At 43.6% G+C, this 19579-nt stretch overlaps 1 protein-coding gene across 1 annotated transcript in view; it reads left to right on the plus strand.

Moving 5' to 3' along the window:
• LOC119941973 (triadin-like) overlaps positions 1–19579 on the plus strand; it is a 229505-nt gene that overhangs the window by 159259 nt on the left and 50667 nt on the right. Inside the window, exon 15 of the mRNA XM_038762560.1 lies at positions 6218–6256. Within this exon, the coding sequence (XP_038618488.1) occupies positions 6218–6256 (39 nt within the window). The remainder of the gene's footprint in view (positions 1–6217; positions 6257–19579) is intronic.

The following is a 19579-nucleotide window of genomic DNA, read 5'->3' on the forward strand; positions in this document are numbered from 1 at the left end:
AGCTTTACCTGGATATAGACTTCAGAATTAACCTACGGTGTACATATACATACATATAGATATATGTATAAACACCTAATATTTTACAACATACATACTCAAAAGTTGTTTGTATCAATCGTAATTGTATTCTTATGATTTTCCCTTGCTAAAAAATAATAGCTCTAAAATTTCTTGTGTTTGACTCTGCAGCCGATTCATGATGAATAGCTCATACAGAAATGGTTGAATAGAAACTGACTGTCATCCGGATTGAAAAACTGACAGATATAATCAAAAGCAGGTTCTGTTTTTAGCCACGCTCATTTCTGTTTCAGTGGATTGAATGATTTATCTTCTGAACACTTATAAGAAATAAATTAACAGAATATATCATGCCCAATTAACAACCATTATGGAATTCGGGACAGCAAAATGAAGACAACATAATTACTAACATTTTCATCTATCCACAGCTTACCTCCTTTACATTCAGCTGAACAATCCCTACCACTTCTAGCCTGACCAAAGCCCACTTGCAAACTAGCACTGAGGCACACGTACATCAATATATATTTATATGCATTATGCATATATAAATATCCAAAAGCTTTGTACAGGTGTATATATTTTCAGGTGCATTTTTTTTTCAAATGCAAAACGAAGGGCAGCGTCAATAACCAACCCAACTCAGGCATCTGTCTTCCACAGTGGCACCAACAAACATAGAGGAACTGTGTGATATTATGTTGCCGACTTGTGCTTCCCAAGTGCTTAGTACAGTGCTCTGCACACAGAAAGCGCTCAATAAATACGATTGAATGAATAAATGAATGAATGTGTCTTCCTGGACGGTCAACAGTCCATCTATCCACTCTCATGGACCATCTAGCTCCCTTAGTCTTTCCTTTTTCGTTCCCAACTTTCTCATAACCTACCCTGGACTCTTCCTCCATGAAGCTATAAAAAACCTCCTGCATCCTGCTGATATTTTAAGCTTCCTAACTTCCTGTAGGAACCAATTCCATAAGTTTGCCATGCTCTGTATGAAAGTGTTTCCTTTTAATAGCAATATTATACATAAACATGTTTGAATTTCCTTTCTTTTTGATTGTAAATACCTATCTTGATATGTAATGTATTTGTGTCCAGAAAAATGCTATGCACACAGTGAAGGATAATTGTCATTATAGAAAGTGAGTACATAGAGTTAATACTATAAATTTGAATATTGGAAGAGGAAACATCAGTAGCATATATTTTGGTTTTTTTCCCTTTCCGTGATGTTCTAGTCTAATAATTTATCTAAATTACCGCAGGTAGTGGTAGCTTAATAAATGTAATTATTATTATTACCTTAAAACTATAGGCTTCCAGATGGTGTGAAAAATTCTTATGTTGAAAAAGAATTCCTACTCAGGGCTGAGGAACTGAGATTTCTTTTCTAGCTCATAATTCTCTACACCAACAGACATCAATTAACCTTTTATTCGTTCATTTATTCATTCAGTCATATTTATTGAGTACTTACTGTGTGCAGAGCACTGGACTAAGTGCTTGGGAAGTACAAGTCGGCAACAGATAGAGACAGTCCCTACCCAACAATGGGCTCACAGTCTAGAAGGGGGATACAGACAACGAAACAAAACATGTAGACAAGTGTCTTCACCACCCACGGTTTTCACCATTGTGCTTTCGTTTGTCCACAATCAATTTTTGCTAAACCATTTTGGCTATCAAGGTGTATATAGATTTGAATAACCTCAGTTTTCCTGGGCCATGGATAACGCTTCCTTCCTGTTCAAACTGGGCTCACTCTCCCTTCTTATTCTGATACTAGGATTGCCTTGTGGTTTTCATTCATGGATCAGTAGGTTATGAGCGTGGTACAGAGAACTAATGGTGACCATTTATAGTCCCCTGTTACTGTATGTTTATCCTCAACAGGGAACTTTAAGCAGTCACCATTTGTTCCCTGTGGAAAGTTAATGATACACTGAGACACTGACAGACAAGCATAGAACAATCCTACAGTGTCAAAAATAGCACAAGTGAATTCAGCTGGCATGAAAGAAACTCAGAATCATGCTTTTCTGTTTCTTTATGAAAACAATCGATCTATCAGTCAAATTTATTGAGCAATGACTGAGTGCAGGGGACTGTACTAAACACTCAATCACTCCATGACTGATCAATAAGGAGCATACCATCTAATGATATCCCACTGAGACTGAAGCCAGGACACCTGTCAACCCTTTAGCCTATCAGCCTAGATTCCTGCAAACCAAAGGAACATTTAAGGCCCTGACACCCACCATCAAAACCTAAATATAAGGAGGAATAGTTGTCCCTGCATTGGTCCCTCTGGGTGGGGAGGGAATGTGTCTCTTATGTTGCTTTGTACTCTCCCAAGCACTTAGTACAGAGCTCAGCAAGCACTCAATGAATATTATCAAATGAAAGAATGAATGAATTGAATAAATGAAATCACATTTCCAGACAATTGAAATGACATTTAGGGCAGTCCATCTGGATGTCTGCCCACCATCTAAAACTCAGTATGTCCATGACTGAACTCCTTATCTTTCCCCCCCAAACCCTGCCCTCTCCCTGACTTTCCCATCAATGAAGACGGCACTACCATCCTTCCCATCTCACAAGCCCACAATCTTGGTGTGATCCTCGACTCTGCTCTCTCGTTCACCCCACGCATCCAATCCATCACCAAAACCTGCCGGTCTCACCACCACAACATTGCCAAGATCAGCCCTTTCCTCTCCATCCAAACCGCTACCTTGCTGGTTCAATCTCTCATCCTATCCCAACCGGATGACTGAATCAGACTTCTCTCTGATCTCCCATCCTCCTGTCCCACCCCACTTCTGTCTATACTTCACTCTGCTACTCAATCATCTTTGTGCAGAAACGTTCTGGGCATGTTACTCTCCTCCTCAAAAATCTCCAGTGGCTGCCTGTCAACCTACAAATCAAGCAAAAACTCCTTACTCTCAGCTTAAAGGCTGTCCATCACCTCACCCCCTCCTACCTCACCTCCCCTTCCTCCTTCTCCAGCCCAGCCCGCATCTTCCGCTCCTCTGCCGCTAACCTCCTCACTGTGCCTCGTTCTCACCTGTCCCACTGTTGATCCCTGGCCCATGTCTTTCCCCTGTCCTGGATTGCCCTCCCTCCACACATCCACCAAGCTAGCTCTCTTCCTCCCTTCAAAGCCCTACTGAGAGCTCACCTCCTCCAGGAGGCCTTCCCAGACTGAGCCCCCATTTTCCTCTCCTCCTCCCCATCCCCCTGCCCTACCTACTTCCCCTCCCCTCAGCATTTGTACAGATTTAATACTCTATTTATTTTACTTATACATATTTACTATTCTATTTATTTTGTTAACGATGTGCGTGTAGCTTTAATTCTATTTGTTTGGATGATTTTGACACCTGTCTACATGTTTTGTTTTGTTGTTTGTCCCACCACCTTCTAGACTGTGAGCCAGTTGCTGGGTAGGGACCGTCTCTATATGTTGCTGACTTGTACTTCCCAAGTGCTTAATACAGTGCTCTGTACACAATAAGCCTCAATAAATACGACTGAATGAATGAATGAATGAGTGAGGTTACTGGATTTCTAGCATTTCACAAAAGAAACGTTTTACAGGAAAAGACATCTCACCTAAACGACCACGTATGTTACGTTGCATCCACGGGCATGTCACCCCGCTTGCCATCCTGCATGTCAAGGAAATAGCTGCCTTACCATAGCTGGAGATGCCTGCCATTGTAGTCCTGAACGTTCACGCCTTTCCATTCAAAATGCTTCCTGCTGGATGCTGCTGGCTCCCTTCTTGCCTGTCTTAAAGCCAGGAATAGGCAGAGGTGGCTGCTTCATGATTAGCTTGGGACCTGCTGAGAGGGGGGTTAAGACTGTGAGCCCCCCGTGGGATAACCTGATCACCTTGTAACCTCCCCAGTGCTTAGAACAGTGCTTTGCACATAGTAAGCGCTTAATAAATGTCATTATGATTATTATTATTATTGTGAGCCCCCCGTGGGATAACCTGATCACCTTGTAACCTCCCCGGCGCTTAGAACAGTGCTTTGTACATAGTAAGCGCTTGATAAATGCCATTATTATTATTATTATTACTATTATTATTTCTACTGCTGAACTTTCACACTGTCCCACCGTCAAAAATAGGGGAATGAACCCTTTTATACAACTGCTGTTTCCCAACCCCAGGCTCACTTTTGATGTGTTTTGAGGACAAGAATGAGGAAACTATGATTTTAATCCCAAGGAAGTTTCTCCTTATAGAAGTGTCGTGTCCAGCTGGGCAGGCTCCTTGCCAGTGCTGGGTGGGAGTCAGCATGGTGTGGCTTGGTATGGCTCAGGAGAACTGATGATTAGTCTAGCTAATTTGTGAAAATTGGCTGTCCCTCCTGACCTTGAGAAGTGCTGATCTGCCCTTTGACAGCTGATGATAATGATAATAATGATAATTATAATAATAATAGCGATAGTAAATGCATTTGTCATGTGCCAAACTGTCTGGTAATGGATGCAGAGGGAGGTCCAAAGAGGAGCAGCGTGGCCTAGTGGAAGTGACACAGGCCCGGAAGTTAGAGGTCCTGGGTTCTAATTCCATATCTGTCACTGGTCTGCTGCATGGCCTTGGGCAAGTCACTTCTCTTCTCTTCACTGGGCTTCAGTTCCCTCATTTATAAAATGGATTTTAAAAACCTGTCCTCCCATCTACCCATACTGTGGGACATGGACTGCATCCCATCTAATTATCTTGTAACCATCGCAACACTTAGTAAGTATAATGTTTGGTACAAAATAAGTGCTTTAATTAATATTATTATTACATGCCAAGCTCTGTACTACGCAACAGGGTAGAGACAAGATAATCAGTTCAGACCTAGCCCACCTGGGGCTCACAGTCTAAGTAGGTGAGAGAACAGATTCATTCATTCATTCAGTTGTATTTATTGAGCACTTACTGTATGCATAGCACTGTACTAAGTGCTTGGAAAGTACAATTCAGCAACAAATTGAGACAATCCCTGTCCAGAATGGGCTCACAGTATAGAAGACGGGAGGCAGACATCAAAACAAGTAAATAGGCCTCAAGTGAATCCTTATTTACAGATAAGGAACTGAGACGACGGGAAGTCAAATGACTTGCCCAAGGTCACACAGCAGAGAAATGGCAGAGGCAGGATTAGAATTCAGGTCCTCTTACTCCCAGGCCCCTACTCTATCCAGTAGACCACACAGCTCTCCTGAGTGAGTAGTTCCCTATACACGGCTCTGTGGGGCTTCGAGACACCAATCTCTCCATCAAGAAGTCCACAGCTCCTTGCATATCAACAGTGGAAATAAACTAGGTCTGTTCTCCTCAGCGACTTTGATTTCTTGCTTGGTTTCTGTTTCCTGATGAGACTCTGTAACCTTCTCTCATCCAGGTACAACTCCAACCTCCAGCCTGCATTCTCCCAACTCACTCCACCCCCTCCAAATCTGCCCATGCCCCAAGAGGTTCAGTCAATCAGTCAATTGTATTTATTGAGTGCTTAATGTGCTCAGAGCACTGTACAAAGCACTTGGGAAAGTACAATAAAACAGAGCAGATAGACATGTTCTCTGTTAACAAGCTTATAGTATAGAGGGGAGACAGACAGTAACATGAATAAATACAATACAATTATGTATGTAAGTGCCGTGGGGCTGAGTGAAGGGTGAATAAAGGGGGAAAATCCAAGTGTCAGGGTGATGCAGGAAGGAGTGGAAGAAAGGAGGGCTTAGTCATGGAAGACCTCTAGGAGATGTGCCTTCAATAAGGCTTTGAAGGTGGCCAGAGTGATTATCAGATATGAATAGTGAGGGCATTCCAGGCCAGAGGCAGGATGTAGGCGGGAGATCGGCAGCAAAATAGCTGAGATCTAGGTACAGCGAGTAGGTTGGCATTAGAGGAGCGAAGCGTGATTCCCCACCATCTGCCCAAAAGCTGCCCTCCAAACCAAAAACTCTCCAGGGGCAGAAGGGCGAACCAGAACCAGTTAGTTGAAACCGGCATCAACTTTCATTGAGGAAAAGTGCATGGATTTTCCTGTACATCCCTTAGTGGTGAGATATTCAGAACAAAAGCATGTCAAAATGTGGCATGTTGAAACTGCTAGATTTCATTTTTCCCTTATTAATTTGCTTATATTTGGTTTTTTCCCCCTAGAACCTGATGTCAAAAAAGAAGACAAACCAGTCAAACCAGGTACGAGCATTTTATAAATGACTGGTAGACCCCAAAGTGAGATCACACCCACATTTTCTTGTAACAACGAAAACAAAGTATGGAAGGGGATATTCTCAAGTCTTCCCTAACGTTTGTTGCTATTAACTTCTAATATCATTAATTATCATTTTATTTTTACTATGGTGTGTGCTAAACAGTTGCTATGTGCCAATTACCATGCTAAGAGCTGGAGTAAATGCAAGATTATCAGGTTGGACACAGGTCCTGTACCAAATGTGGCTCACAGTCTAAGGAAGAGGGAGTACAATTGAATCCCCATTTTACAGATGAGGAAACTGAGGAACAAATAAGATAAGTAACTTGCCCGAGGTCACACAACAGACAAGTGGTAGATCTGAGATTAGAACTCATGTCATCTAATTTCCAGACCCATGCTCTTTCCACTACACCACACTAGCCTTATTTTTGTTTACTATTGATGATGATGATGTCAATTTGTAGTGTCCTGATTACATCTCTTTTTATATTTTTCCCAATCACTTTCCCCTTAGTCATCTTATTTTGTCCTCACAGCAATCCTTTGCTTAGGGAAAGGCAGGCACAGGCCTGGGAGCCAGAGGTACCTGAGTTCTAATCCCGGCTCTGCCACTTGTCTGCTGTGTGACCTGGGGCAAATGACCTATCTTCTCTGTGCCTCTGTTACCTCATCAGTAAAATAGGGATTAAGACTGTGAGCCCTCTGTAGGAGAGGGAGTGGATCTCCAGAACTTAGTACAGTATCTGGTGCTTAACAAATACCATTTTTAAAGACAGGTATTATTATTCCCATTTTTTACATGATAAAACTGAGGCCCAGCAAGGTTGTGACTGGGATTAGGACCCATGTCCCCTGCCCCGCTGACCCTCGCTCTTTCTATTAGTGTCCAGATTGTGTCCCACAGATATATAGAACTGGAGTCAATATGAGAATTTTTTGAAGACCAAGGCAGAAACACCCCAGGGCTATGACTCATCTAACCTTTGAGGAAGTATTTACATTGGCACAATAAAATGTGTTGAGGTGAGCTCCTACCTGTAATTGGTTGTGAGGATACTGAGTTGCTGTCATTCACCTGTCAATAACTCAACCCAAAAATGAAATTGGCTGGATTTGTTTTTCATGGTATTTGTTTATTCATTTATTTATTCAATCGTATTTATTGAGCACTTACTGTGTGCAGAGCACTGTACTAAGCACTTGGAAAGTACAAGTTGGCAATATATAGAGACGGTCCCTACCCAACAGCGGGCTCACAGTCTAGAAGGGGGAGACAGACAACAAAACTAAACATACAAACCAAATAAAATAAATAGAATAAATATGTACAAGTAAAATAAATAGAGTAATAAATATGTACAAAAATATATACACATATACAGGTGCTGTGGGGAGGGGAAGGAGGTAAGGCAGGGGGGATAGTGAGGGGGAGGAGGGGGAAAGGAAGGAGGGGGCTCAGTCTGGGAAGGCCTCCTGGAGGAGGTGAGCTCTCAGTAGGGCTTTGAAGGGAGGGAGAGAGCTAGCTTGGTGGATGTGCGGAGGGAGGGCATTCCAGGCCAGGGGGATGATGTGGTCCGGGGGTCGACGGCAGGACAGGTGAGAACAAGGCATGGTGAGGGGATTAGTGGCAGAGGAGCGGAGGGTGCGGGCTGGGCTGGAGAAGGTTAGAAGGGAGGTGAGGTAGGAGGGGGCGAGGGGATGGACAGCCTTGAAGCCCAGGGTGAGGAGTTTTTGCCTGATGCATAGGTTGATTGGTAGCCCCTGGAGATTTTTGAGGAGGGGAGTAACATGCCCAGAGTGTTTCTGCACAGAGACGACCTGGACAGCGGCATGAAGTATGGATTGAAGTTGGGAGAGACAGGGTGATGGGAGATCGGAGAGAAGGCTGGTGCAGTAATCCAGTCTGGATAGGATGAGAGATTGAACGAGTAGGATAGCAGTTTGGATGGAGAGGAAAGGGTGGATCTTGGCGATGTTGTGGAGGTGAGACCGGCAGGATTTGGTGATGGATTGGATGTGAGGGGTGCACGACGGGAAGGATGGTAGTGCCATCAACAGTGATGGGAAAGTCAGGGAGAGGGCAGGGTTTGAGAGGGAAGATAAGGAGTTGTTAATAATAATAACAATGATGGCATTTATTGAGCACTTACTATGTGCAAAGCACTGTTCTAAGCACTGGGGAGGTTACAAGGTGATCACGTTGTCCCACGGGAGTGGGGCTCCCAGTCCTAATCCCCCATTTTACAGATGTGGTAACTGAGGTTCAGAGAAGTGAAGTGACTTGCCTAAAGTCACACAGCTGACAATTGGTGGAGCTGGGATTCAAACCCATGACCTCTGACTCCAAAGCCCATGATCTTTCTACTGGACCACGCTGCTTCTCTGTTAAGCTGTTGAGAGCTTACTATGGGCCAGACATGGTACTAAATGCTGGGGATAGATACAAGCAAATCAGATTGGACTCAGTTCCCATCCCACATGGGGTTTACGGTCACAGTCCCCATTTTAAAGATGAGGGAACTGAGGCACAGACAAGGGAAGTGACTTGCCTAACATCTCATAGCAGACAAGGGGTGGATCTGGGATTAGAACCCAGGTCCTTGATGGTGGCATTTGTTAAGCGCTTACTACGTGCCAAGCACTGTTCTAAGTCCTTCTGACTCCTAGGCTTATACTCTATTCACTAGGCTGTGCTGCTTCCCCAGTTTCACTCTTCCAGCCATAAATTATTATCCAGAGTGGGGCCACCATCAGCCTTGTTACACAGAACTGTGCTTCTGCTTCTAGCACCTTTCTAGATGCTAGAGCAGTGGAAACGGTATCTAGAGAAGCACTCAGTGGAAAGAGCATGGGCTTTGGAGTCCGAGGTCATGGGTTCAAATCCTGACTCTGCCAATTGTCAGCCCCCTGACTTGTCACTTAACTTCTCTGTGCCTCAGTTCCCTCATCTGTAAAATGGGGATTAAGACTGTGATCCCCCCGTGGGACAACCGGATCACTATGTAACCTTCCCAGTGCTTAGAACAGTGCTTTGTACATAGTAAGCACTTAATAAATTCCATCATTATCATTATTATTATTATTACTGCAAGTGTTGCTCACCTCCCAGAGAAGCAGCGTGGCTCAGTGAAAAGATCCCGGGCTTGGGAGCCAGAAATCATAGGTTCCAATCCTGCCTCTGCCACTTGTCAACTGTGTGACTTTGGGCGAGTCACTTCACTTCTCTGTGCCTCAGTTACCTCATCTCTAAAATGGGGATTAAGACTGTGAGCCCCACGTGGGACAACCTGATCACCTTGCATCTCCCCAGTGCTTAGAGCAGTGCTTCACACATAGTAAGTGTTTAACTTATCATCGTCATCATCACTGAAATTTAATTCAGCTCATGCTTGTCACTCCAGGTGAGTGGGTAACCTTCACCCGCCCCATTAACCAAGGGTTTAGATTTCAGGGATCCTAAATTACACCAATGTCTAAAACTACTTCTTGGTATGAGATTGTGTTAGATACGGGGAAAGGAAAAAGCAACTCGAATTTTCAAATTTACAAGGATCTATTTTAATACCGCGGTTCTCTGCTTTTCTAGCTGCAGGAAAAAAGCCCCTCACACCCAGAAAGCATGCCTTTTCACTCAGCGTGTTCTCGTTTGCGCCAAAAATTATTTTAAGGTCTCTGAGCTTCCCTGAAAGTCTGAACCTTTAGTGTTGGATTTACATATCTCCTCTGGCCACTGCTGCTAATTAGGCCAGTCTCTCTGAGAGTGAATTGTGGTTATTTCTAAATTTCTGTGCCATAGAAACACTTTTGTTTGTCTACGGGTATCACGCTACAATTTTTGCTGAAACTCTTTACACAGTCTTTGAAAGTGCACTCATAAAGTACTTGCTATAGGTAGTCTGGTCCCTGTTATTTGCACAAAAATACATCCGGCTTCAAAATTGAAATCGAAAGTAAATAGTCATTTACCCCCACAGGGTGAAATTAAAACAGAATCTAGGCACTAATGAGAGACCCCAAACTGTAGTTGGTGCTTTAGCTTTGCCCAACTTCCTAACCATTCAGAGACAGCTGCCTGCCCTCTGACATCCATAGACTAGAGGAATGTCGTGGCTTCTTGTGTTTTTGGTGATGATGGTAATTGCTAAGTGCTTAATATGTGCCATGTACTGTATTATACGCTGGAGTAGATACAAGATAGTGAGAAGCAGTGTGACTTAGTGGAAAGAGCCCGGGCTTGAGAGTCAGAGGTTGTGGGTTCTTATCCCAGCTCTGCCTCTTATCAACTGTGTGCCTTTGGGCAAGTCACTTCATTTCTCTGTACCTCAGTTCCCTCCTCTGTAAAATGGGGTTTAAGTCTGTGAGCCCCACGTGGAACAACCTGATTACTTGTATCTACCCCAGTGCTTAAAACAGTGTTTGGCTCCTAGTAAGCACTTAACAAATACCATCATAATTATTATCATTATTATTATTATTAGGTTGGTCACAGTACCTGCCCACAGAGGGAGCAAAGACTGAGGGGGAGAATAGTTATAGGATCACCACTTTATAGACAAGGAAACTGAGGCCCAGAGAAGTGAAGTGACTTTCCCAAGGCCATATGAGCAGTGTGGTTCACTGGAAAGAGCATGGGCTTTGGAGTCAGAGGTCATGGGTTTGAATCACGGCTCCGCCAATTGTCAGCTGTGTGACTTTGGGAAAGTCACTTAACTTCTCTGGGCCTCAGTTACCTCATCCGTAAAATGGGGATTAAGACTGTGAGCACCTCATGGGACAACCTGATCACCTTGGACTCTCTCCAGTGCTTAGAACAGTGCTTTACACATAGTAAGTGCTTAATAAATGCCATCATTATTATTATGATTATATAGCAGGCAAGTGGTGGAGCCAGGATTAGAACCCAGGTCTTCTGACTCCTAGCGCTCTTTTCTCTAGGCCACGCTGCTTCCCGGGGAGAAATCTCACGAAACTTACTTTTCCCTTTCTAAAGAAAAGCACAATATAAGAGCCTAGATACATATTAGGTACATATAAGAAAAATAAGAAATATGTTAAATAGACCAATAGAGGTATATGTGAAGGCTAACTGCAAAGGATAAAGTCTTGGCTTTTGAGTCTGGCTGAGAGGCAGAATGGTGGTATTGCCCTCATCAGTAAGGAAGACTTTACCGAGCAAGAAGGAAGGTGGGGAATCATGTTTTTTTTTCCATGTTCAGTTGTAGACAGAACTATTCAGTGAAAGACGTACTGAAGGCACTAAAAAATGGTGTTCAGAGATAGGAAGCAGAGAAAGATGTCAGTCATAGAAGTTGTGAGGGGAGAGGGCAGGGGGTAGAATATATGGGACACAGCCTTGGGCAACATTGAATATTGAGATTTGGTCAAAAGTTCTCTGAATTCGGCTGTGTGGAGTTCTGTGGTTTCCATTTTGAGGGCAGTTTCAGGACTGTAGCAAGGAGGAAATATGGATTGGAAAGGACCCAGGAGAAAATTGGAGGAGAAATGAGAGAGTAGAAATTTGATGAGCTTGGATGAGAACATAAGGAGGAAAATGGGACAGTATTTGGAAGGGCATACTTTACAAGAGGGTAGAGACAGTTTAATGCTTGAATCCTGCTGAGAACAGAAAGGCATCCTCACTACCGTTACCAAGGCAATCCAGTGGTCTGGGCAGACTAGGATTCTGTCTTTGATGATGATACCAAATGTTTGGAGGTAACATATGCTGGTTTTCCTCTTAGACATGCATCCTGACAATTAGGGATGTTCTGTATAATATCCTTAGCTCTCCCTTTTACTTACCTATCATTCATTCGTTCATTCATTCAATCGTATTTATTGAGCACTTACTGTGTGTAGAATGCTGTACTAAACACTGGGGAGAGTACAATATGGCAATAAACAGATACAGTCCCTGCCCGCAATGAGCTTATAGTTTAGTGGAGAGAGCATGGGTCTAGGAATCAGAAGGGCCCTGAACCCCTTACCTATGAATTTATCCAAACAGGCAATTAAAGGTACTATTTTCTTCCTTCATATCTTCCTGAGGGAATGAATCCCATAAACTTACCTACTGGGTGAAGCAGTGCTTTTATCTGGTTATTTTAATTGAACCCCTTAATGCCTTAATTCATTCAATCGCATTTATTGAGTGCTTACTGTGTGCAGAGCACTGTACTAAGTGCCTTAGATTTGGCAATCCCCTGGTCTAACCCTGTCAATTTCAATCATGCCCCACTTCATCTTGAAACATACCAGGAGAGAGAATGCCATTAGTGAGAAGGGATTCAGAGCTGACGTGAGGGCATCCATGAGGGAAAGGGTCACCGGGAGCATTTTCCAGAGGACGTGATGAGAGAAATGGGGGGAAAGTGTTGAAATTGCTGTGTAGACAGGTGCAGGTGGGCCTGGGTCTTTTCCATAGAGAGCTGGAGGGCAATAGCTTTAGGGTCAGTGAAAATCATAACTTCTCTTCCTTCTTTGGATAATTCATAATCTTGAAGAAGGAATTCTAGCTGGTAGCATCTGAAATACAGAGGTAGATTTCCTATAAAGAAGGGATTCAAACCTTCTGCTAAGGGTGCGAGTGGCATGGAATCAAACAAGGGTCCCTGTGTAGCAATGCCCAGCAGACAAATGAAATAAAGAAAGCAAAGGAAGCTGCTAAAATTGCCTTGTTTCTGCCATTATCCTTGGGCTATAAATTATGAGGTTCTTGCAAATATGTAACTGAACTTGCCTCTTTATGACAGCCCTGGGAATTTCTACTCCTATTAACATTTTTTCTTGACACAAAAGAAAACGTTATGGAGCAGGTAAAGATTGTTCCTAGTGAAAAAGCCCGTAAAAAGACACTTAACAATTTACCCCTTTTTTCCTTCAATTTCACCCCCTGTTGGTTCTGTCTGCTGAATTGCTGCCCACGTACAATAAATATCATTGCTTTTCAGAAGTTACCTCAACATTACAATTTTTTTCACAAATTTATAAAATAAGAAAACTGTCAATATCTCCATGATGCTTTCTTTCTGGTAACGAGGGGAAATTATTAGAAAGATATTCCTTGGTCACAAAAAGGTAGAAACTGGAATCAATCAATAAATCATTGGTATTTATTTAATCCTTATTTTATGCAGGGCACTTGAGAGAGTACTCTATATAACAAATCCAGTAGACATTCCCTGCCCAAAAGGAGCTTACAGCTTAGAGGGGTAGACCGATATTAAAATAAATTATGGGTATGTAAAGAGGTGCTGTGAGGCTGAGGTTTGGATGAATATTAAGTGCTGCGAAGATACATGACCAGGTTCACAGGCGACACAGACAGAGGGAGTAGTGGAAATGAAGGGTTAGTCAGGCAAATTAATTTAATTAATCAGACAATCAGTGATATTGATTGAGTTCTTACCATGTGCAGAACACTGTACTTGGGAATGTACGATACAGTGGATATGGATATGGATACAGTGGATACTCTCTCCTTGACCCCCTCCAGTCTGGCTTCCATCCCCTACATTCCACGGAAACTGCCCTCTCAAAGGTCACCAATGACCTCCTGCTTGCCAAATCCAACGGCTCCTACTCTGTCCTAATCCTCCTCGACCTCTCAGCTGCTTTTGACACTGTGGACCACCCCCTTCTCCTCAACACGCTATCTGACCTTGGCTTCACAGACTCCGTCCTCTCCTGGTTCTCCTCTTATCTCTCCGGTCGTTCTTTCTCAGTCTCTTTTGCAGGCTCCTCCTCCCCCTCCCATCCTCTTACTGTGGGGGCTCCCCAAGGTTCAGTGCTTGGTCCCCTTCTGTTCTCGATCTATACGCACTCCCTTGGTGACCTCATTCGCTCCTACGGCTTCAACTATCATCTCTACGCTGATGACACCCAGATCTACATCTCTGCCCCTGCTCTCTCCCCCTCCCTCCAGGCTCGCATCTCCTCCTGCCTTCAGGACATCTCCATTTGGATGTCTGCCCGCCACCTAAAGCACAACATGTCAAAGACTGAACTCCTTGTCTTCCCTCCCAAACCTTGTCCTCTCCCTGACTTTCCCATCTCTGTTGATGGCACTACCATCCTTCCCGTCTCACAAGCCCGCAACCTTGGTGTCATCCTGGACTCCGCTCTCTCATTCACCCCTCACATCCAAGCCGTCACCAAAACCTGCCGGTCTCAGCTCCGCAACATTGCCAAGATCCGCCCTTTCCTCTCCATCCAAACTGCTACCCTGCTCATTCAAGCTCTCATCCTATCCCGTCTGGACTACTGCACCAGCCTTCTCTCTGATCTCCCATCCTCATGTCTCTCTCCACTTCAATCCATACTTCATGCTGCTGCCCGGATTATCTTTGTCCAGAAACGCTCTGGGCATATTACTCCCCTCCTCAAAAATCTCCAGTGGCTACCAATCAATCTGTGCATCAGGCAGAAACTCCTCACCCTGGGCTTCAAGGCTCTCCATCCCCTCGCCCCCTCCTACCTCACCTCCGTTCTCTCCTTCTACAGCCCAGCCCGCACCCTCCGCTCCTCCGCCGCTAATCTCCTCACCATACCTCGCTCTCGCCTGTCCCTCCATCGACCCCCGGCCCACGTCATCCCCCGGACCTGGAATGCCCTTGCTCCGCACATCCGCCAAGCTAGCTCACTTCCTCCCTTCAAGGCCCTACTGAGAGCTCACCTCCTCCAGGAGGCCTTCCCAGGCTGAGCCCCTTCCTTCCTCTCCCCCTCGTCCCCCTCTCCATCCCCCTCATCTTACCTCCTTCCCTTCCCCACAGCACCTGTATATATGTATATATGTTTGTACATATTTATTAGTCTATTTATTTATTTTATTTGTACATATCTATTCTATTTATTTTATTTTGTTAGTATGTTTGGTTTTGTTCTCTGTCTCCCCCTTTTAGACTGTGAGCCCACTGTTGGGTAGGGACTTTCTCTATATGTTGCCAATTTGTACTTCCCAAGCGCTTAGTACAGTGCTCTGCACATAGTAAGCGCTCAATAAATACGATTGATGATGATGATTGATCAATCAATCGATTGATGATATGGCAGACACAATCCCTGACCATGCAGAGCTTACAGTCTACCTTCTTGGATTCCCAAACAACCCACTTTACCTCCCTTCAACATCTGTAGAGCTGCCCAAACCTGCAAGCATTTAACATGACAAGAATGAAGTATGAAACGTCTCGGTAATCAGAGCATTTCTGTATTTGGTACCCTTTATGTTTCTCACTTACCTTTAGTTCCACTTAAAGCTAAACTGCATGCATAACATCAAACCTAATCGAGTCACTGCCCATATTTTGATTTAAAATCCTTGTCTTTTATTTTTAATTAACAGTTGATTTCATTTTACTTAAGCAATTGCCAGCTTACTGTATTACAAAGGGAACTAGACAGTATCACTCACCTCATGAAAACTTTCCATTAGGAGCAGGTTCGCGTGCAGAGTAATCACATTAAAGATATTCAGGATTGAGGAAAGGATCAAATACAACCTCTATTGCATCATACTCTCCCCAAAACTTAGTACAGTGATCTGCACACAGTAAGTGTTCAATAAAGTGCTCGATCTCACCTATCTCACCTCTGAAGTCTCGCCCATGTTCTGTCTCTGGCCCGGAATGCCCTCTTTCTTTGTATCCGACAGACAATCATTCTGGGCCATTCATTGTGGGCAGGGAACACAACTAATCATTCATTCAATCATATTTGTTGAGTGCTTACTGTGTGCAAGACACTGTACTAAGTGCTTGCGAAACTACAGTATAGCAAGAAAAAGACACATTCCTGCCCAGAATGAACTTACAGTTTAGAGGAGGGAGACAGACATTAATATAAACAAATAAATAAATGAATAAATAAATAAATAACTGGCAGATATGCACAGATATATACATATGTGCTATGGGGATGAGAGGGAGGATGAATGAAGGAGCAAGTAAGAGTGGAGCAGAAGTGGGTGGGAGAAGAGTAGAGGCGGACTTATTCAAAGAAGACTTCCTGGAGGAGAAGTACCATCAATAAGGTTTTGAAGTTGGGGAGAGCAATTATCTGTCTGATTTGAGGAGGGAGGGCATTCCAGCCCAGAGGTAGTGGGGAAACATGGTCTGAACGTTTTTGAAGGAAAATGATTCAGGCAATAGAATGGAGTATGGACTGGAACGGGGAGAACCAGGAGCTAAGAGGGTCTGAAAGGAGGCTGATACAATAATCAAGGTGGGATAGGATAAGTGCTTGCACTAATGCGGTAGCAGTTTGGGAGGAGAGCGAGGGCCAGATTTTGGTGATGTCGTGGAGGTAGAACTGACAGGATTTAGTGATGACTTGAATACGTGGATAGAAGTTGAAGTCAAGGATAATGCCAAGGGTACGGGTTTGTGAGACAGAAAGGATGGTGATACTATTAATAGTGATGGGAAAGTGAGCAGAAGGACAGGGTTTGGGTGGGAAGATGAGAAGTTCATTTTTAGCCATAATAAGTTTGAGGTGTACCAATTCTGTTATATTGTAATAATAATAATTTTTATTATGGTATTTGTTAAGCATGTACTATGTGCCAGGCCAGTGTTCTAAGTGCTGGGGTAGATACAAGATAAGCAGGTTGGACACAATCCCTGTCCCACACAGGGCTCACAATCTTAAATCCCATTTTACAGATGAGGGAACTGAGGCACACAAAAACTAAGTGACTTGCCCTAGGTCACACAGCAGACAAGTGGGGGAGCCAGGATTGGAACCCATGACCTTCACGACTCCACGACTCCAAGGCCCGTGCTCCATCCACTGGGCCATGCTGCTTCTCCCTAGCAATCATTTCTGTTGAGCACTTACTGTGTGCAGAGCTGTGTATTCTGCACACAGTGAGTGCTCAATAAAAATGATCGATTCACTGAGTGATTGATTGAATAAATACCATTGATTGATCGATTCTTGCAGAAATGGCCCTTTTCATCTTTTCCTTTTTGAGGGCACTCAGCTAAGACTGGTGGACTGGACTTGTCTTGCAAGGTCCTGGCGTCCTGCCCTGGCTCTCTTCCTTGCTGATGCTCGGCTTACATCCCAGACTGTGGCAGTTAGTTCCATTCCGAATTGGCCTTTGACCAGTTTGCCGTTATGCTTTGAGTGGCAACGTGCCCTGTTGCTGTTGTCTTAAACGAGTGGGTCTTGAATGAGACAAGACTCAAAGCACATGAGGCAAAAGAAAAAAACTGGAATAGAACAACATTCACACCAGCATTTATTGAGTAGCCACCGTGAATAGAGCACTGTACTCGGAGTTACTGTGTAAAATGCTCTCCCCACCTTCAAAGCCTTATTGAGGACACATCTCCTCTCAGAGGTCTTCCCTGACTAAGTCCCCCTTTCCTTTTCTCCCACTCCCTTCTTCATTGCCCTGATTTTTTCCCTTTGTTCATCCCCCTTCCCAGCTCCAGGACACTTAAGTACATATATATAATTAATGTTTTTATATCAATGTCTGTCTCCCCCTCTAGACTATAAGCTCAACTGTGGGCAGAGAATGTGTCCATTTATTGTTATATTGTACTCTCCCAGGCACTTAGTATGGTGTTTTGCAAACTGAAAGTGCAGAATAAATGCGATTGAATAAATGAATGTTATGATAGAACATGTTACTCACTATGGGCCAAGCATATTGAATAATAACAATAATAATAATAATGGCATTTATTAAGCACTTACTATATGCAAAGCACTGTTCTAAGCTTTGGGGAGGTTAAAAGGTGATCAAGTTGTCCCATGGTGGGGCTTACAGTCTCAATCCCCATTTTACAGGTGAGGTAACTGAGGCACAGAGAAGTTAAGTGACTTGCCCAAAGTCACATAATGGACAATTGGCAGAGTCAGGATTTGAACCCATGACCTCTGATTCCAAAGCCCGGGCTTTTTGCACTGATCCATGCTGCTTCTCTAAGAAGGTATTCCTGTTCTGTTCAGAACCCCTATTATATGCACAGCACTGGATGCCGAATGCCGTACAAAGTATTTGCGGGATTTTAAAGTATAAAAATTGATTCCTCCACTCAAGGAGGTTTCATTCTAATGGAGGAGATGGAAGAGCTAAATGGATGAATATACAGTAGTTAAGAGAGTGTGAGTGTATATATGTCATATTTACCAGGCACTGTAGTAAATGTAGGAGTGAATACCAGTTGATCAGATGGGACACAGTCCTTGTCCTACATGGGACTCACAGTCTTAATCCCCATTTTACAGATGAGGTAACTGAGGCACAGAGAAGTTAAGTGACTTGCAGACAAGTGGCAGAGCCGGGATTAGAACCTAAGTCCTTTGACCCTCAGGCCCACGCTTTATCCATTAGGCCATGCTCCTTCTCCACACTAATTATCTCATTTTGTCCTCACAGTCAATCTTTCTAAATTGTATTTACTAAACACTTACTGTGTGCAGAGCACTGAAATAAATGCTTGTGTGAGTACAATATAACAATATTATAGGCACATCCCCTGCTCACCACGAGGTTACAGTCTAAAGGGGGAGACAGAAATTAATATAAATGAATAAATTGTGTAGATGTACATAAGTGTTGTGAGGCAGGAAGAGGGATAAATAAAGGCAGCAAGTCAGAGCAATATTCTTGTTATTAACTTATTAGCCTAGGCATTATCCTCAACTCATCTCTCTTGTTCAACCCACATATTCAGTTTCACCAACTCCTGTCAGTTTAACCTTCATAATTTTGCTAAAATCTACCCTTTCCTCTCCATCTAAACTGCAACCATGTTAATCCATGCACTTAATTTATTCCTCCTTGATTATTGCATCAGCCTCCTTGCTGACCCCCTTGACTTCTATCTGCTTCCTGCATAGGTCATTTTTCTACAAAAATGTTCAGTCCATGTTTCCCCACTCCTCAGGAACCTCCGGTGGTTCCCCGTCTACCTTCACATCAACCAAAAACACCTTACCGTTTTCTTACAAGCACTGAATCAGCTTGCCTCTCCTAACTTATTTCCTTCTAAAACCCAGTCCACACACTTCATTTCTGTAGAGCCAACTGTACCTCGAGCTCATCTATCTCACCGCCAACCATGTCCTCCCTAAGGTCTGTAACTCCCTCCCCCTACATATCTCATATCAGACCTCTGATGGTATTGACACCTATCTACTTGTTTTGTTTTTTTGTCTGTCTCCCCCTTTCTAGACTGTAAGCCCATTGTTGGGTAGGGACTCTCTCTATATGTTGCCAACTTGGACTTCCCAAGTGCTTAGTCCAGTGCTCTGCACACAGTAAGTGCTCAATAAATACAGTTGAATGA

Source organism: Tachyglossus aculeatus, chromosome 2 (genome assembly GCF_015852505.1).
Source record: "Tachyglossus aculeatus isolate mTacAcu1 chromosome 2, mTacAcu1.pri, whole genome shotgun sequence".
NCBI lineage: Eukaryota > Metazoa > Chordata > Mammalia > Monotremata > Tachyglossidae > Tachyglossus > Tachyglossus aculeatus.